The sequence below is a fragment of the Cotesia glomerata genome, linkage group LG1 (assembly GCF_020080835.1).
Source record: "Cotesia glomerata isolate CgM1 linkage group LG1, MPM_Cglom_v2.3, whole genome shotgun sequence".
Taxonomy (NCBI): domain Eukaryota; kingdom Metazoa; phylum Arthropoda; class Insecta; order Hymenoptera; family Braconidae; genus Cotesia; species Cotesia glomerata.
This window is the reverse complement of record NC_058158.1, coordinates 35,466,213-35,486,890: the sequence shown is the minus strand read 5'-3', so window position 1 is coordinate 35,486,890 and position 20,678 is coordinate 35,466,213. Positions and strand designations below refer to the sequence as shown.

At 29.0% G+C, this 20,678-nt stretch overlaps 2 protein-coding genes and 1 long non-coding RNA gene across 3 annotated transcripts; 1 reads left to right on the top strand and 2 right to left on the bottom strand.

The window, feature by feature from the left end:
- Positions 1-368: 368 nt before the first annotated feature.
- Positions 369-5,929, bottom strand: LOC123274935 (odorant receptor 22c-like). Its single transcript, XM_044742750.1, has 10 exons — positions 5,553-5,929; positions 4,445-4,489; positions 4,269-4,388; positions 3,441-3,558; positions 1,882-2,146; positions 1,670-1,798; positions 1,347-1,437; positions 1,149-1,285; positions 593-725; positions 369-534 (listed from the first exon to the last, which is right to left on the bottom strand). Exons 1-10 carry the CDS (start codon positions 5,616-5,618, stop codon positions 484-486), a joined length of 1,155 nt encoding a protein of 384 aa, XP_044598685.1. The 5' UTR covers positions 5,619-5,929; the 3' UTR covers positions 369-483.
- Positions 5,930-6,082: 153 nt separating this feature from the next.
- Positions 6,083-18,352, bottom strand: LOC123275240. Its single transcript, XM_044743221.1, has 17 exons — positions 17,921-18,352; positions 17,723-17,842; positions 17,523-17,640; positions 17,205-17,466; positions 16,985-17,107; positions 16,822-16,912; positions 16,619-16,755; positions 13,032-13,206; positions 12,126-12,326; positions 11,924-12,040; positions 8,363-8,480; positions 8,040-8,316; positions 7,850-7,972; positions 7,695-7,785; positions 6,545-6,681; positions 6,339-6,471; positions 6,083-6,219 (listed from the first exon to the last, which is right to left on the bottom strand). Exons 1-17 carry the CDS (start codon positions 18,065-18,067, stop codon positions 6,163-6,165), a joined length of 2,427 nt encoding a protein of 808 aa, XP_044599156.1. The 5' UTR covers positions 18,068-18,352; the 3' UTR covers positions 6,083-6,162.
- Positions 18,353-18,687: 335 nt separating this feature from the next.
- On the top strand, positions 18,688-19,218 carry LOC123275070. Its single transcript, XR_006511618.1, has 3 exons — positions 18,688-18,773; positions 18,889-19,049; positions 19,116-19,218. It is a non-coding gene; the product is annotated as an uncharacterized LOC123275070 (long non-coding RNA).
- The last annotated feature ends 1,460 nt before the right edge of the window (positions 19,219-20,678 follow it).

Genomic DNA, 20,678 nt, shown 5'->3' with positions numbered 1-20,678 from the left:
ATTAAATTAATTAATTAAGGCTTAGAAAAATTTTATTTATTGATCAAATTAATTAATTTAGACTTGTAAAATTTTTTTTATTAAAAAAAATTAAATACTAGTTTATTAAACATATTTTTTCATTAAATTTGTGAAAATTTCACGCGTTGTGTCAACTCATAAAAAATCACACTTTAAAAATTTTTTTATTAATTAATTAATTAATTAATTAAAGCTTAGAAAAATTTTTTTTATTGATCAAATCAATTAATATAGGCTTGTAAAATTTTTTTTATTAAAAAACATTAAATACTAGTTTAGTAAATATATTTTTTCAGTAGATTTGCAAAAATTTCACGCTTAATTCATAAAAAAAATAAAAAATATGCTTTAAGAATTTTTTTATTAATTACTAAAATACTAACAATTCTTTCTAATTAAAATGAAATATTTTTATGACAGTTTACTATCTACTTTGCGAAGAATATTACCAATAAAATCAGTCTATTGCATAGATAACAACATCGTGAAGTAAGAACCGCAAGTTTTCATCATCTGCAAAAAAAAAAAACATTGAAAAATTTACTGACAAATTTTAAAATCAAAAATATACCATTCCAAAATTTTCGATAGATAGCTCCATAATCTTAGCAGCGGTCAATTTGCAGGACGCTTGACTGTTCATAGTCATCAAAATCAGCAATTTTTGGGCCTTGGTCGAAATATGATACCACTTCACGTCAGTTCTAGATCAAAATTACATAAATTTTTGGAATTACTACAATTTACAAGGACATTCTCTGATCGATTTGTTGACACGAATGCCTTTGCTCCGCCCACTGACAACCGAATCAGGAATTTATATAGGAAGGGCAGACAGGCAGCGCGCCAGTAACTTTCTGTCGGGCAGTGAGTTCGCATCGAAATCGAGCTTGTATTGTTATTTTTTCTTTTGATTTTTAATCAAAAATTAATTTTGATTTTTTTTTAGAACAATTTTTTTTTTCTTATAAAAAAAAGCCGATTTTTAATCGTCAAAAAAAATATTTGATACTTTAATAAAGTGATAATTATTCAGCTTACTTAATTTCCAAATTTTTACGGATATTTACGGTGTGTGGAATTTTATAATAAGTAATTTTGTTCTCTAAAATTAACTGGATATTTACATGCATTCTTGGATCTGTGAGCTCGTATCAGTCAGCTGTTGTGACAGAAAACACAAGAAAAAAATATGCATCACTACAGAGAGTGTAAACGATAGATATTTTAACAGTTGTTCCACTGTATTGGATTGTGTGATAATCTGAAAGTGTAAATTCATTTAATTACGCGGATTTTTTTAAGTAATTTGCAATTAACTTTACCTGCAATCCAGTCACACTTATAACCGGTAGATTCAATCCGACCAAAATTCCAAAACTTACCGTATAAGCATACTCAAGGCGTTCGGCAAATCTTAAAATTTAATAAAAATCTTTTAAAATTTCAATTTTATTCATTGAAAAAAAATTAATTTGACTCAAAAGAAAAATTAATGAACCAAAAAAATCATTATGAAAAGTTTCATTTTGATTTAAATAAAAAATTCTTCAAAATAATTTTTGTGGTTCAAAATTTTTTCTCTTGAATCAAATAAATTTTTTTTTCAATATAAAAATTAATTAAACTTCAAAATCAGAATTTATACTCTAAAGCTCGTCTGTGTCCTCTGATGCAAGACACCAAGTGCCTGTAAGGAATGTCCATTGAATTTGACAAAGGCTTAATAATTCCGCGCTTTATTGATGCATCGACAGGCGAATTTTTCACCCGAGATCTGTCGAAATGTTTAACCTGTAAATTTTACCTGTTTGGACGAATGAAGTTGTAGAAATTTACTACAAAAATGTAAGTTGTTACCCGACTACTGCGAACAATCCACAAGCGTGGGTGACGAATGTGATCAGTGTAATATCGCACGATATTACAGTAACAATGATATTCATTACAAATATATTTGAAATGGTAAACATTACCGGGTAGTGCTTCTCTTTGTCAATTATTATGTACTCTAATGGCAAAGAAAATTTTGGTGAAATGGTATCATTGGTTTCTGTGAACAAATTTATGATCCGTGGAAGAACCGGCTCCGTTACGAAAATCATCACTAATACGTATCCGATGCCTTGATATCAAATTACAGTCAAAGTTTGTTATAATTAAAAAAATTATGACCCAAATTTTACTTTTTGTATTTGAGTATTTTAGTTTATTTTTTATTAATTACTTAAAAATTAATAGAAACAATTATTGTTATTAGTGCGGCGATTATTATTTAATTATTGTATTTATTTAGTTAATAATTTTATATTATTGTTACTGAAGGTATGATTAAAATTAAGAAATTAAAAGACTGGGAAAATTATTCTAAGTTCCGAACAAGATTTAGTATGGGAAAGCGATGAATGGATATAGAATGAAAGAAATGACGATTATTATTTTGTAAGAAATAATTTAGGTAAGCGAAGATTTTATAAGTCCCGAGGACAATTTAGTATGGAAAATCAACGAATGGATATACAATGAAAGAAATTGCGATTAAAATAATAAAGAATTGTGAATTTGACGAAACGAATGGATAGAGAATGAAGGAAATGACGATTAAAATAATAAAGAATTGAGTTTGGAAAATAAAAACTTAGAATTTGGCGAGACGAATGGATAGAAAATGAAGGAAATTACGACTAAAATAATAAATAATTATTTTTGAATGCTAGTTCGAGGGCACCGGACAGGTGTCTAAAACGACCCTTCCGGTTCGTTACAAGAGAGTTGGGGGAAAAATGATAAACGCCAAAATTTGGCTCGATAAAGCAAGCAGTTCTTTCTCGGGAGAATTACTCGGGCGAATACTCTTCACCAAGTAATTCCAGAGGATGATACTCTACCTGGAGTCTGACCAAGGCCCAGGTAAGTATCATGAACCGACCGGATGAAAGTGCTTCTCCCCGTGCCGAAGCCTTCAGCAGAGGTACGGTAGGTGATCATAAGCCGTGTAGGTGGGGGCGAAGAGGACACTCTCCATTCGCTCTCGGGGTAGAGGTTTAGGCCCAGGGGTGACGGCTAGTCTCCTGGGGAAGCGGGGAACCAGCTCTTGACAGTTAGTTCGCGATTTTGAACCGCGAATAATGTGTGAAAAGAGTGTTCTAATATATTGTTTATATTGTTTATATCGTTTATTAACATGATCAGGCCAATAAAGAGGTTTCCCTTTTTCTTTGATTTATTTAAAATGAAGTGTTTTGTTTATATTTTGTTATTGATAATGTAATCCCCGTTTATGACCCTGGACTCCGGCGAGCAAATTTCGAGCCGGGGACAAATAAATTATTTATTTATATAATTTTTGAAAACGTGGACGTTACAAAATTTATTCTTTTTTCGTTGATTTACTTTTGATAGAGCATTGAAATTAGTACCTGCGTAACTTGCTGATAATAAATATCCAAGATTTGCGTGATCTTGCATAGAAGCTATTTCTGAATTGTGTGATAAGCCACTACAATCATGTCTCATGCTGTCAAATAATTCTTTTACCTAAATTTGAGAACTTAATTTATTTTGATTTCATTTTTTGGGAAATTATTTCTAAAATTTTTATTGCAATAAAAAAATTCTAGAAAATGTTGACAAAATTTTAAGACTCGAAAAAAATTTGAAAAAAAATTTTGGACAAAATCTTAACACTTAAAAATTTTTTTAAAAATTTTGAACAAAATCTTAACGCTTAAAAATTTTTTTTTTAATTTTGAACAAAATCTCAACACTTAAACAAGTGTTAAAAGATTTTGAACAAAATCTTAACACTTAAAAGTCTTAAAAGATTTTGAAAAAAATCTAAATAAAACAAGATTTTTGATAAAATTTTAAGACAAAAACAAAAGCTCTAAAAAATTTTTATAGAAGGAATTTTTGACATTCAAAAAATTGAAACATATTAAAAATTAATCCTTGCACAAAAAAATAAAATTTCCGTCAAATAACACTTGTACAAAAAATTTGGAAATGTAAAATTTATAAATGAACAACATACACAGTAAAAAATTTTACGTCATTGCGTCAAAAAATTTTGTGTTAAAAATTTTTGTGTTAAATATTTAACACTTTTATGTGTAAATTTAACATTAATTGTGTTAAATTAACACAGAAAAATGTTAAATTAACACAAAAAAGTGTTAAATATTTAACATAAAAATTTTTAACACAACATTTTTTGACGCAATAACGCAAAATTTTTTACTGTGTACCAAATCTGATTTTTGAATAGTATTATAATATTTAATAATGAAGGCAAGATCTATAACAAACGACGAAAAAGCTTCAAACAATACGGCCCAGTCATCACGATGCACCACCATCGCTATAATCTACAACGTTATTAATGAAAACCAAATTTTTAGTTACGAGCTGTTAGACTATATACTTGTGGAATGGCTTGCAAGAGAAAAGCAACCCATATAACAGTTATCCGAACAAAAACAGTTTCACTGTAAAAAAATCGCGCCAAGTCCACGTTCATAAGACTATTAAGAAAAAAAAATTTGTTTTTTTCTTTACAAAAATATATAAAATAAAAAAATTAAAAAATCCAAGTAACCAATATGATTGTTTATGATTTTCGAAAATTAAAAAAAATTTTTTTGTAAATTTAAAAATTAAAAAAAAATTTTGTAACGTATTTAGTGCGCGCGGTTACAAAATATTTTACTTTTAATGAAATTCGTAAAATCTATTTACTAGGACTTTAAAAAAATTGAAATACACAATGACGCACACCAAGTACGTTCCAAAATTTTTGTTTTAATTTTTAAATTTACAACAAAATTTTTTTTAATTTCCGAAAATCATAAACAATCATATTGGTTACTTGGATTTTTTAATTTTTTTATTTTATATCTTTTTGTAAAGAAAAAAAAAATTTTTTTTTCTTAATAGTCTTATGAACGTGGATTTGGCGCGATTTTTTTTACAGTGAAACTGTTTTTGTTCAGATTTTAGTATTTTTTGTAATTATAATAAAAATTTACAATTGGTACCAACTTAAATCTCGCGTTAGCTGCATTTTTGATAACAAACTATCCTCTTGAAGCTACAGTTTATGTATAAATAATTCCAGCGCACCCTGGCGGGTGTAGATGCAAGCTGTGAAATATCTTTTTTAACTGTAGTTTCCCATATAATGAAGGATTACTATGCATTCTCTAATTATTTAGTCTGTGGCAGATCACTTTGCCCATCGAAAAAAAGTCAGGATCGAAATTTTTGCGTTGCTATAGTTTGTGCTGATTAAATTTAGTAATTTCAAGTAGATTAATTGTTATAAGTGAATATGATTAATTAATAATAGTAAAATAAAGTATGAATTAGTGTTATAATATACAATTTAGGAAAAAAAAGTACCGTAGAATTAAATAAAATTTTGCAACCTGAAAATACCGTTCTGCTTACAGTAAACATAGTCGGTAGTCTGGCGCTCCGTTGACAACGGATTTGAACGGAACTTGGCGCCAGATTCTACCGAATCTGTGGATTAATACAAGACTTTTCCTTGAAGACTGGTACGGCCATTGACCTATCAGCTGGCAAGAGGTCTTCATTATTTTATAGCAGGGTTTTTGACAAACATCTATTCTTACGAGAACTCTGTCTGAGTTATTATATTAAATGATTATTTTTACCTCGTGGTTCCCCTTGATATTATTCATTTAAATGACAGTGACAGGCATTTTTATTTATTTCTTAGACTAATGTCATAATTTCCGCCTTTTTAGACACAGTGTTGCCAAGGAAACTTCGATTTTTTAATAACTACGACATACTGCTTGTCAAAATGACTTTATGATATGAATTTTTGATTATTTCATAATATACAGTTCGTTGATCTCAAAGTTATGTTTTTACAGTTGCTTACAGTATAAATTACTTTTATTTAGTGCAAAATAATTGTAAAAAGAAACAGGAATAAAATTTGGTTTTTTTGGAAAATTTGGAATCATTAATTATTTTTTGTAAGTTCTTAAAAATTTAGCAATTATATTATAATTAAATTTTATACGTACGATTTATTTAAATTTCTTTTTTATAAAAATAAAGAATTTTTTGAACTTCTTGTAAAATTTTATTACAAACTGTAACAGTGCTTTATTCTTCTTGAACAGAAGTAAGTAGTGTAAAGTACGACATGGTTGTTTTCAAAATCTGAATAATCATATCAATAATTAAATAATTAAAAGTTATTTATTGAAAATTTATATTGAGCCAAAATACTGAAGTTTGATGTTCAAATTTTGACTGAATCGTATTTAACTGAACCTTACCATTCCAAAAGTTTCCATTGACATGATAACCATTTTCCCGGCTGAAATAGAACATGTTACACGGCTCCTCATGATCATAAAGGTTATCAGTTTTCGAGATCGAATAGATAGTCTGTACCATTTTATCATCACTCTATAAAATTTATTGTTATTGTAAAATAGAGTATTGTTATTTTAATAAAAAAAAAAAAATGTAGCATAATTACATTGCGTCATGAATTCCTTCGCTGTAGTCAATCAGTTGCTGCGAAATAGCGTTTTCGACAAAAACATGAACTAATTGACCAAAGGCGAACGGACCCCAACGGAATAGTTCATCAATGTTACCCATTTGAGAAACTAACTAATTTACAAAAAAAGAAATTATTATTATTTTTATAGGTATTTTTCTGACGTAAGTCATTGAAAATTTACAGTTTATTGGCTATCCAGTCTAATACAACAATTTTTTCTTTAATTATTCATAATTTTGTTAGCCTGTATTCCTTCCAGGCATAAACAATTTATTTTAAAATTCGTATCTCAATTTGTCATTAGAGATAAATTTAACCTGGAGGGAATACAGACTAACAAAATTATGAATAATTAGAGAAAAAAATTTTGTATTAGACTAGATAGCCAATAAACTGTAAGTTTTCAATGACTTACGTCAGAAAAATATCTATAAAAATATTATAAACCAGTCTTTAGAAAAAATAAATGTTGTAAAAAATTATTATTATTATTAAATCGGCTTCATGCCTTATCACCTGTCTAAGAATATTTTAATATTGACATATGAGATCCGATCTGGTTAAAAATTTCCATATCAAACTATATAAAGGCGTACAAAAATAATTTTTAAATTTTTTACGTCAATGTTCTATTAAACAAAAATTAGTTTTATCTTCTACAACCAAATAGTAGAACTTAAACGTATCACAATATCGAAACATTATCGAGTAATTATGAAAAAATTTAGTTATGGGGCTAGCGAAAGCGCGCTATTGAAAATTTCTGGTTGATTTAAATAAGAACTAATATAAGAAAAAAACTCTATAAAAAGTTAAAAAAATTATTTTCAATTTAGAACTTTATATCTTGAATTTAATTCTCTTATTAGGAGGCGATTTAGCAATCATGCGCCACCTTTTGGAGATTTTTAAAAGTATTTTCAATCCAAAAATTATATATGAGCTTTTATGAGCATATCAGATCGAATATGGGCATATCAAGTCATATTAAGACATAAAAAGCATAATAAGGCATGAAAATATTTTAATTGTTATATATCAGCATTTATTAAAAATAATTAATTATTATTAATATTAATCATTAATAATTTTTAATTAGTGTCTATAATTTTTCAAAAATTACCTGTACACCAGAAAATGTCATAAGTAATGTTTCGAGACCTACACTTATGAAAAATATCCAGCAATAGATATTTTCAAGCAGCTCTGTAAACCTGCTCCGGAACCGAAATTTCATTATTTTTGTTCAAAAGTTCAAATTTTCAAAAAGAAACTCACTTGATCGCTTCATTATGCTTTCTGATGCAACTGGCAATGATCCAAAATGACTCATCATCTCTTTTGCTTGGATGTAACTGGATGTTCAAATTATTCGAAACTGACAATTGTTTTAACCGGTGACTAAGAACACAAAAAAAAAGAATTGTTCAAAATTTGCATAATTACTTTGCTGAAATAAAAGTTGTACCTTATTACTGTGAAAATTCCACAGACGTGCTGTACAAAAACGATAAAAAACGTATCTGCAGCAATAATTAGTGTTATAACAAGCGCCGAGCAAAAAGACATATGCGCTTCGATAACGTAGAAATACTTATCCTGATCGACGCCATAATTAACGGGGTATGGAAATGCGAAATCGGCAGGACCTTTGGACAAACCTAGCCAGGTCATCATTTTTGGTCTTACTGGTAATAAGAGGAACACCATCAAGGAATTATAGTACCACACTGAAAATTTTAAGACTTAGGTCGGGTTGATGACAAAAAAGAAGAAAGTAAAAAAGGATACTTGATATGAAAAGTGTAAGTAAGCGTCCTTGCTCGACGTGTTTCTTCATGATATCATGTTCAACTTCTGATTTTAATGATGTCCAATCTTGGTGCATGATTTTCATCAAGTCGATAATCTGATAAAAATTTTTCAATGAATATTAAATAAAATTTTAATAATAATCTATATTATTATGAGAATAAGCGAAATTTTGTAGCCAGTGTATTTATATGATAAAATGGGTTTTTATGGTTAAATTTGGTATCGTTGGAAAAGTTTTGACCTGGAGTTGTGTCTTTTCATGGTTTCATATCGTTTTTACCAATAGTCAATTTATGATGATAAGTATTTAGGCTGCATTTGAAAATGCTCTATTTTTAGATACATAATTAAGAAATGACCTTGTATCTTGTGATCTATTGACATTTCTTAAGATATAAACTCGTCCTAATGTTACACTCATCAAGACCTTTCATTTAAGTACCTACATTAATTTTTCATATATATATATATATATATATATATATATATATATATATATATATATATATATATATATATTGTGATGCCTTTTCCGGCACTGGCGTCGACAGGGCCGGATCAGGTCACCCAAAAAAATTGGCTTACCTGGTTCGTAGATTTGGTTGGGCGCCAGGAACTCAATGTTCCACAGGTCGATCTCGCGGTGGATCTTCGTGGGCGGCGGGTCGGTGTTGAAGAGATTCAAAAATCGAATCACGGCAATCGACGAACAAAGAAATCGAAATGGGACGATAGGATCGGTTAATCAGAGCAACAACAATTAAAAAAAAATAATTGAGGCGTGCAATTCTAATCCAACAACGGTTTATTCAACAACAAATATATACTGTCGGCAATGTCGCATTAATAACAAAAATTATTTAACGCAAAAATAATTCTAACGCAAGACTAGTGCTAACGCAATGATTCGACATTTCAAAATAAACCAAATTCTAGAAAGAAATTCGAGTAACCAAAAATAAAAATTACAAAGCCCTTTCTTTCAAACAAAATAAATAAAATGTCGGTTCGCCAAAATGCTTCAACAAATTTCGAAACGAATAAATAATTCAACTCGCAAGATTTATTCAAAATTTCAAAACAAATAATTAATTCAATTCGCAAAATTTATTCAAATTGTCAAAACAAATAATTAATTCAATTCGCAAAATTTATTCAGAAATTTCAATTGCCAAATTTAATAACATAATCTCAATCGCAAATCTTTATCAAAAATCACAACAGCAAAATTTATCTACGAAGTCTTCTCTCTTTTTTTTTCTATTAAAAAAAAATATAATAATTTCAATCGCAAAATTCAACCAATAATTTCAATCGCAAAAACCTAATAAAGATCTCAAAATTATCCAAAAGAATTCAAATCGTCAAATGGTTCAACAATGAAAAAAAAAAAAAAAAAACAAATTATGCGAAGTATTCGAATTCGTCAACTTATTTTACAAAGCACTTTACTAAGCCGCTTTGTCGGGTATTTGAAGCTCGAGGTAGGTAAACAGTACTTATAATCCCGACCAAAAATTCCACACACACAAACACGTGACTCAACGGTACCGTGCCGCAGAGTGTCGTCACTAAGCTTCAAAAATACCGCACGGAATTTCTTTAATTCCGTGCAACTCGAATTATAAACAAATTATTTTAACACGACGAAATTCGCGGTGATGACACCCTGGGGCTAATAAAGACAGCGACCAGACTTACCCTGCAGCTACCGTAGACGTCTCGGGCGATGCTGACCAAGTAGACGAAGTTGGCGGCAAAACTGACGGAAGAGCGTCGATATCTCGGCGATGGCGTGTCCGGGGTCGTAGTGTCCAAACAATTCAGCGAAATACTTCACAATAAGGTACACAATCGTACTCACGTCAGCGACAAATTTATAAAAAAACTCAACAGCAAAAATAATCAAAATAGAACGGCACGATGCCACAGTCACGGCGTCCAGATCAGAATTAATTGCTAATATGGCTGCCTCCTCGGCAACCCATGCTCTTTTTTTTTCGGTTCGTTCCAAAAACTCGCATCCAATCAGCTCACAGCTTCTTCTAGCCGGCCGTTGTATTCCGGGATGCGTCCAGTATTCCGTTGCGATCGATGATTGGTCGATACTTCGATTAGTGATCAGCCTCGTGTTCAGATGGCGCCTCGCATACTTGTTGTTGGTCGCTCTCCGTCGTCATTGGTCCGTTCAAATTTTCTCGTCGTTCTATCCTCGCGGCCAGATGTCACGTTGATCGTCGATGGCTCGTAGAAATTCGCGGGTCGTCTGATCGCTATAGTCTAGTCTCACTCACTCATGCATTCAACAATAGTTCACACTCATTCCGGTATTCTTTTTATTTGAATTTTTAATTTAAATTCAGCGCGTTTTCTTTTACTAATTTTTACCTCGAGCTGGTCATTCTGATCGGGAGGCTGCTTGGGGCGACACAGGCGCGTCGAATCTCTGCTTTTCCTCAGCTTAGCCAACCTAATAATTGTAAAACTCGGATTTTCAAATTTTAGAAAATTTTCTCATGTCACAATATATATATATATGAAAAATATATCAAAATGCATGTGGGTACTCAAATGAAAGCTCTTAATGAGTGTAACATCAGGATGAGCTTATATCTTAAAAAATGTCAATTATTAAGAACTGACTTTGCTATTTTATCAACTAATGATATTTTTTAAGATATAAGCTTACCCCGACATTACACTCATCAAAACCTTTCATTTAAGTACCCACATCATTTTTTCATATATTTATATATATTATATATATGTATATATAAAATATATATGAAAATGCATGTGGGTACTCAAATGAAAGCTCTTGATGAGTGTAACATCAGGATGAGCTTATATCTTAAAAAATGTCAATTATTAAGAACTGACTTTGCTATTTTATCAACTAATGATATTTTTTAAGATATAAGCTCACCCCGACATTACACTCATCAAAACCTTTCATTTAAGTACCTACATCATTTTTTCATATATTTATATATATTATATATATGTATATATAAAATATATATGAAAATGCATGTGGGTACTCAAATGAAAGCTCTTGATGAGTGTAACATCGAGATCAGCTCATATCTTAAAAAATGTCAATAATTAAGAACTGAATTTGCTATCTTGTCAACTAATGATATTTTTGAAAATATAAGCTCATCCCGATGTTACTCTCATCAAGACCTTTCATTTGAGTACCCACATCATTTTTTCATATATTTATATATATTACATATATGTATATATGAAAAATATATAAAAATGTATGTGGGTACTCAAATGAGTGCTCTTGATGAGTGTAACATCGGGATGAGCTTATATCTTTAAAAACGTCAATAGTTAAGAAAGTACAATGCAATGTAACAAAAGTCATTATTTAATAAAGCAGAATTTAATTTAATTATAGTTCACAAGTCACGGCAATCATATAGTGACTGCGAGGTTGCTAGTTTTGTTTATTATTTCAAGAATAAAAATCAAAATCAATAAAAAAAAATAAAAAATTATAATTGTAATTTTCAAAATTTTTCATACCTTATTATTGTTAATTGTACTAATTATCATTTTAGCGCCTGCAATAATTGCTACCGTAAATGGCGGAATAGTTGACATCAATGTTTCCAGTCCAAAATCAGTTATGCAAACACATATCTAATTAATTTTAATTGAAATTAACAGTACAGTATATAGTTGCAAAATAATTAAAATAATTTTTAAAAAAATTATAAAAGTTTACTTGAGGTATCATTTGAGTCATGATAAAAAAATACCAAAGAAATCTCAAAAGTTTTCCTTCAAACTTAGATTGAAGCGGCCACAGCCCGACTATTCTCAAAGTTAGAGCAGTTATTTTGTAGGCGGGTTGCTTGAAAAAATCAGATATTACTTCCGTAGTGCTCATTGTTCCACTCCGGTCAACTTCTGATTTGCGAGTGCTCTATTTGCGCAGGTTTAAATAAAAAATTGCCATTTCCTTCGCTTCATTTTTTGCAATGAAAAAGCTAATTATTTATTCACGCACTTGAGGGAAAAATATCGCTTCTACGTCACCTGTTCTTTTAAATACTTGACAAGGAAGTCATTTATATTTATACACACATTAAAGTGGAAAAAATTATGAGGGTTTTTATTATTTCTTTGATAAAGAAAGGGTGTTTTATAAATACTTTGGTTTAATTGACGTGACATTTAATGTCTTGTCTCCCTTTTTTATAAATCTCTTGTGTCACGTCAGAAATATTAAGAGTTTTTTCTTTTTTCTTCAATTTTCAAGCTGTCAGGTTGATTTTTATTCGAGAAATTAAAAAGTGATCGTTAAAATATACACTGAGACTTAAATAGACGCAATTTTTTTATAAAAAAATTCAAACGTGTTTTTTAAAGTGTATTTATATCTTAAAAAAAATTCTGTCCAAATTTTAACAATTTATTGTTTTTTTTTTAAGTGAAGACTTAAAAAAATTTTTATCAATTATCAAAATTAATTTATTAAATATTTGGATTAAAAAAAAATTTTTTTTAGTAGTAATTTCAGTGATAGGCTGTATATTAATTAAGCCCGACAAGTGAAAAAATTTTTAATAATTTTTAATAGGGTAACAATTTATTAAAAAAAAAAAAAAACAAATTCCGCTTATCGAAAAGACAACAAAACTGTGAAATAAGACATTGAAGTTTTTACAACAGCGGAAAAATTTTCTAGTGACATTAGATAAATTTTTCCAGCGGTTAATTTGCAAGGCTTTCGACTTCTTATTATCATCATGTGTAGTAAATTTTTTGAATTTTTTCCAGCACGATACCAATTTCCAGCAAAGCTATAATATAATACGATATTTATTGAACTGATGTATGATATCGAAGTTCTAATTAGCTAATTGTTCAATTTCGTTTGGAAAAATTTTTTATTAATAAAAAAAGACAGTAAATAAAAAAAAAATTTTTTATATGAAAATCTTTTCAATATTGATAATAATTTTCAAATTTTATTAATATATGACCATATCAGAACATATCGATGGCTTTCTGACGCAACCTCGTATCTCAAAATGACAATTTTAGAGATGAGGTGAAAAATAGCTTATAAAAAATTAATATTCATCTAAAAACAATATTTATTAATTGTATTTTTTTAAAATACTATCGTATTTATTATTAATCTAGTTAATATACTCAACAAAGCATCTTGGGGTGCATATAACAAACAATCTCTCATGGGATATCAACATAGGAAGAACATATTATCCACTGCAAATCGCAAATTACTAATAATGGCCTTAATTATGCCAATAATTGACTATTGCTCTTTGGTTTTGATAGATAACTCCAAAAGACTAGACTATAAATTACAGCGCTTGATGAACAACGGCATCAGGTTCATTTTCAATCTGAAGCGTGATGATCATATTACTCCTCATCGTCGCTCTCTAAAATGGCTCTCAATCAAATCGAAAAGACTGTATCTCTTCGCTTGTTTTCTCTATAAACTATTCAGTTCTGGTGAACCAAATTTCCTAAGGGGTATTTTTATTGAGGAATCACAAGACATAAGACGTTCGGATAGGTTGGCTTCAAAATACAACAATATTTTGTTCAGTATTCCAAAGTATTCAACAACAGTATATGAACACCCGTAAAAAAATTTTCTGATCAGACTATATCAGGCCTGATATAAACCGTCCATATCAGGCCTGATATGGAAATTGGCCATATCAGACTATATATGCCTTGATATAAGTATATCAGACTATGTACCCCCCCCCCCAGTAAAAAAAATTATATATCATTATATTACATAATTATAAATGAAAAATGGCCCTATATAATTATGTATAGTTAGGTATAATTATATATAATTATTTCCATAGGAAAAAAAAAATCGGCGCGAGTGGGAATCGAACCGTGGACCTACCGTTTGAAAGACTAATTCACTACCCGTTTACCTAAGAGACTTACTTGGAAAACAAAGTTTATTATAACTACAAGTAAACCAAATCGTATACATGATCGATTCGTAGTGAACAAAATTTTTTATCTAATTTATTAATTATTAACTGTCAATATTTATATATAATAATGGTATCTATATTTAGATTTATAAAATTATCTAGGTATACATGAAATCGCAAAAATGATTTTACGATATATTGTTAAGGTACTTCGTTGCTTTAGAATTTATAATTTCTTTGAAATTAAAAAAATAAACGACGTAAAATCAGAATTGAAAGCTTAAATTTTGATGGAATTATTTGTTTAGTATATGGAACTATATATTGCTGGAGGGCCTGGCTAACAATTTTTGAACTTGACAAAACTAATAATTTTTGTGAAATAAAATTTTTTTTTGTTCCTATTATTTCATCCGAAAAATACTATATATTAAAAGATTGTTAATCATTGGAGTAACAGACTCTTAGATAGAAAAAGAGAATGTTTTATGGTAATCACAAAATACCCACTGGAGTAAAAAAAATTATATAGAATTCTATATGATTCATATATAATTTTATATGAATTATATATACATCTATATAATTATAAATGAATTACATGTTTCTATATAATTAGATATGAATCATATATATTGATATATAGTTTTTTTTACTCGGGTATGCCTTTATATGGGTACATAAGACTATTTATGTGCTGGTAAGGGTATGAGTATGTCAGACTATATGAATCCATATCAAGTTATATCAACTCTGATCAGGGATTTTTTTTTTTCAAGTTTATCAAAGTATATATAACTTTATAAGGTTATATCAGGGCATATCAGGACCTATTAAAAAATAATGTAAAATTTGATATGAGCATAACAAGCTATATCAAGTCTGATATAGACATATCAAATTTATAAGGCTTGATCAGGCCTGATATGGCCAATTTTCATATCAGGCCATATCAGGACATCAAAAATTAAATATGGGCATATTAGATCATATCAGGCCAGATATGAGCATATCAAAAATTTTTATATGGCCTCATCAGCTCATATCAAGCCTGATCAGAATATTTTTTCACGGGCACTCTTTTTTAATCTCATCAATACGTCTTTGGCGTGAAATACCACTCGAAGTCATAAACTCACTTAGCATTGAGGCATTTAAATCTAGAGTGTTCGATTTCTTCTACGATCTTGAGCTCAGGGAGACCAAAGAACCTAAGAACCATTGACTGCAAATAGTTTACTTAATTTATAATTTAAACTGAGATATATATACAAAATTTATTACTCTAATTAATGAGTGTTTTACATGTCATCTTACATGTTATCTTGTCATATTTTAATATCATCTTTTTCATATCACCTTTATACGATTTTCCATCTTTTATTATTATATTTTATATTTATACTATCACTTATTAGCTATAATGCAGAATATTGATGTTGATATTGATATCGACAATGTTTATAGATTTACAAATACTTATGTTACTCTATGTATTAATTTTGCCATTTGGCTTTCGCCTTGGCATTTAAATTGAATAAATAAATAAATAAATAAAAATATTTTTTTTTTTCAGTAACGCGTTTATAATTAATTATTAATTTTCCAGTTGAACCCTTTCATCTTCAAAAATCGAGATACGTGATTGCGTTAAAAACCCTCGATATCTTGTATGAAAAAAAATTTTTCAATAAATTTTAAAATGACAATAAATTGTTATTTTATTTTTTTATATATTTTGCCCTGTTACACAGAAAAAAAATAACTTAAATCAAGTAAATAATTTTAAAGAATTTCATCTTTTTGATTTGAGTAGAAAAATAGCAAACTAAGAAATTTTAATTAGTTTAAATAAATTTTTCCTTAATTCAAAACAATGAAACTTTTCAAAATTATTTTCTTGGTTCAAGAATTTTTTTCTTGATTAAATTTATTATTTATTTCTGTACACTGAAAAAAAAATTTTTTTCCTCCTAGAATACTAAATTTTTCACTCGAGTTTTCTTGATTTAAAAAAACTGGTATTCTTAACCTTAAAATACCACGTTTTATTATAAGGATAGTTTTTTGACAGTAAGAAAACTGTATTCTTATAGTTAAAAAACTTTCGTATTTTAATCATAAGAATACCAATTTTTTATCCATAAGGAAACATTCCCTTGGTAGAAAAAAACTTTTTTTTTTCAATGTATAGAAAATTTTTCAAAGGAAAAAATATGTAACTAGACAATTAGCTAATTACAACGTTGATCTAGATTTTTCTAAAAAAAAAATTACGTACATAGCATCACTCATTTGCCAGCTGTTGTCATACAGCATTTGAGCGGGATAACTATTGTAAAAAATATGGGTCACTTGTGCCAAAGTATAGACTCCGAATCTGACCGCTTCAGTAGGTTGGTCCAGTTTTAAAACCGTCTGAACAAATAAATACAAAAAACCTCAAAAAATCTAATCAATTTTTTAATTACAGAGTTTCCTAACCTGGACGCCGGTAATGCTGATCGCTGCCATGTTCACGAAGAGGACAAAGAAAAAGTACGTCTCACGCGAAGACTCTAAAAGATCAGCGAAGCTTAAATAATAATTATTGATTACAAAAATGTATTGCGAAAATTAAAAACTGATAAATTTCTTAGTAACTAACTCAAGTGCTTTTCTGTGAAGAATTGCGCAATCCACTATCATTTTGTAGGTAGTTGCTTTTATTTGTTTATCATTTTTGAGGTTAGCTTCGTTGTCACTTATTACCATATGCTCCAATTTATATCTAAGATCATTATACCATTATATTCTTTGAAATTTATTTGTGATTAATAATTGTATATTTATTTCTTTATTTATTGAAGAAAGGAAAATTTTTTGACCTTAACACTGCGAAAATTCCACAGCCATGCAAAACTTGAACGACATACTCCGTGTCGAACGCAACCAATATGGAGACGGCGACTGCGCAGGTAATGTACGCGTGGATCAAAATTGGAAAGTAATATTTATGTTGATCAATGAAATATTCCGCTTCAAATAAATACAATTCCGGTCTTGAGGCATTCAATGGTGCCAATACATCCAATATTTTTGGCAAAATTGGCATGCAAAAGTATATTAACATCGTGGAATACATATAAGCTGAAAAAATATAAAGAATGTAAGGAATAATTTTTTTAAAAAGTTAAAAATCTCACTTGCGTAAAATTTAGTAAGTTTTCGGCCGTCTTCGGCATAGTTTTCCAAAATTTCAAACTCTTTTTTGGTAAATTCAAGCTTCCAGTCCTCCTGAATCCTGTCAAATAATTGACGCATCTGTACTTCACACAATAATCAAGCTCCATGTTATTTTTATTTTTCGCTATTTTTTTAAGAATTTTTATTGAATGTTTAGTACCTTGTGGAAATTTATAAAACCATTGGCTACTTTTACAAAATTAACGGCGTCGAGGAGCAACATCGGCACGCACTCAATGATCAAATCTAAATTTCCCCAAACTTTTATGAGTTTTATTATCTGGAAATAAAAAATTTACTACTGTAATAAAAGAAATAAATTTATTACTGCAAAAAAATTTATTTATTGATGTAATACCTTGGGAATAATAATACTGGCGCTCAAAAAATAAATAATGCTGCGTACGATTCGTCGCTGGGTCGAAGTTTGGTAAGGCCATTCGCCCAAACATGACAATAAAACTTTATTTAGTCGACAATATGAACTTGCGAGGTAATCCATCATATGCGACAGTCTTCCTTTGTTGGATCATAATAAAACATTCGCAGACGCTGGCGTACAGTAGTAATAAAATATTCCATTGGAACTATATCTCTGGCCAAATGCTCAAAGGGAATATCAATGACCAGAACTTCAATGTGGCAAAATGGTTCTGAATTTTTAATGTGGTTTTGTGATACCACAAAAAAAATACATTCGATATTGCGTGTCTTTAAAGATTTAATAGCTTGGAAAACATTTTAGATTTTACATCCGTGATAAATTTATTGTAAGGACAAATATTTTGTAAGAAATTTAATTTAACAATAGTGTATTTTATTTTCTTTGGAAAATTTTAGTATTTAATGTGAAAGATTTCACAAACTCCAAAACAGTTTTTTTTAGAAAATTTTACAAAAAATCTTAGTTTTTATAAAATAATTACCTGCGTTGTATTGAAAAAAAAAAAAAAAAAATTACTTGGTGACTTGATACAAAAGTTGTAATGGAAAATTTCAAAAAGTGTTGGATGGATTTGTGATACAATTTTTTGAAAAAGGTCTAAAAATAATAAAAGTACAATTTTCCAAAAATTCATTTTATTTATTTATTTTTTAATTTTCAGATTAAATAATCAAAATATCCTTTCATTGTAGATGATGCAATTTTTTTTTTAAGTACTATAGCTAATTCTTAACTGTTAAAACCACATTTTTAATTAATGTTAAGGGTAAATATAAATTTTTTTTGTCAAAGACCATGAAAGAATTTTGTGGAAAATTTATTGAAGTTTCTGAAACTGCCCTAATTTTCTAGTTAACTATTTGTTTCTAAAATATCCACAGATATGGACAAAAGATTTCTTTTTCATTGAAAAAGAAACCAGCGCTAAAGAAAATCTTAAACGTCAAATTGAAGATAGATAAACAGGCTACAAAAATTCTTCAATTAAAAAATTTTATAATTAGATTCTTGGAACAGCGGAAAAGCTCTTCATCAACATTATGTAAATTTTATTCGCTGTTATTTCCGAAGTATATTGTCCTCTTGTTATAATTGCTAACAATTTTAGGAATTTTTTCGATGCATTGTACCATTTTCCAGAATAGCTGTTTAAAAGTTATTACACAGAAAGAAAAATTTCTTGACTGAAGAAAAAAATTCTTGGCTCAAGAAAATTTGTCGGGTGCCTGAAGGAAGACCGAAGTTTTGTTGGCTGAAGTAAAAATTTTTCTTGAAATTCTATTCTTGGTGGAAGTCATTTTTTCTTAATTCAAATTATCATAAATACTTGATGGAATAAATTTTTATATTTGATCAAGATTTTCAGATACTTCAGGGAAGTAGCGCCACTTACTTCAGCAGAGAAAAAAATTTTCTCACCTTGAGAAAATTTTTCTCTTGAATATTTGATACCCATTTTATATTATTTTAGCGTGCAATTATACATATTGAATGAAAAAAAATGATGAAATATTATTTGATCTTGCCATTTGACATGTTAATCAATAAAAATAATAATGAAAATTTACTTCTATCGAGACCCGTGTAAAAATGATATCGCGTTCCAGATGCCATAAGGGCGTATACCGGCAAAAGGTCGCGGTGAAAAGCCATAAGGGCGTATAAAAAATTTTTTTTCGGGAATCAACGTAGTATCGTCCGAAATGTACAGAAATGCAAAAAAAAGTTTATACGCCCTCATGGCTCTCGGGACCCACCTCGGATGCCACAAGGGCGTATAATAAAAATTCTGTTCTTTTTTTCTGTCCAAGAAAATTTTTAGTTAGGAAAAAAATTTTTTTGCATTTCTGCACGTTTCATATAAAAATACGTCGATTCCCGAAAAAAAATTTTTCTGATACGCCCTTATGGCATCCGAAGTGGGTCCCGGGAGCCATAAGGGCATATAAAAAAAATTCTGTTTTTTTTTCTTGGTGTGCGTCATTGTGTACTTCAATTTTTTTTAAAAGTCCTAGTAGATAGATTTTAGGAATTTCATAAAAAGTGAAATTTTTCGTAACCATGCACACTAAATACGTTCCAAAATTTACAACAAAATTTTTTTTAATTTCCGAAAATCATATACAACCATATCGGTTACTTGGATTTTTTAATTTTTTATTTTATATCTTTTTGTAAAGAAATAAAATTTTTTTTTTCTTAATAGCCTTATGAACGTGGACTTGGCGTGATTTTTTTACAGTGAAACTGTTTTTGTTCGGATTATTATAAAACATTTTACTTATTGATATATGATCTCAGGGACCAAAAGCTCCGTGATCAATTTAAATAAATAAATAAGTCATATATCATGTTGTATCGTCGGTCAACAAAGTCATTGAATATTAATGGCTAGTGTTTGGAGCACAAAGTGAATCGTATTTATTAAATGGTTGTTTCATGGTGGCGGTAAGGTGCTCTTGTTTGGTGAAAAAGAATTTTTGAGTGCACGGTGAGAAATTTCTGTAGAAATTTACTATGCATACATAATAAGACTGAACCTTAATGACTCAATTCAAAATATTACCATAAAAATTTAAGAATATCATATTGTACCAATCAATATTTACTAGGGACCATAGTAAATTTGACCATGCAACTGTTACATAAACATATATAAAAAATTTTCGTA

Coding starts and splice junctions, on each gene's coding strand:
- LOC123274935 (XM_044742750.1), bottom strand. CDS start 5,618: ATGAAGACCTCTTGCCAGCTGATAGGTCAATGGCCGTACCAGTCTTCA. Junction 3,559..4,268: donor CTATTCAAAAATCAGATTTG/GTACACAGTAAA, acceptor TCTCAAATTTAG/GTAAAAGAATTATTTGACAG. Junction 535..592: donor CTATCGAAAATTTTGGAATG/GTATATTTTTGA, acceptor TTTTTTTTGCAG/ATGATGAAAACTTGCGGTTC.
- LOC123275240 (XM_044743221.1), bottom strand. CDS start 18,067: ATGATGGATTACCTCGCAAGTTCATATTGTCGACTAAATAAAGTTTTA. Junction 6,682..7,694: donor TGACATTTTCTGGTGTACAG/GTAATTTTTGAA, acceptor TTTGTAAATTAG/TTAGTTTCTCAAATGGGTAA. Junction 6,472..6,544: donor GAAGGAATTCATGACGCAAT/GTAATTATGCTA, acceptor TAAATTTTATAG/AGTGATGATAAAATGGTACA.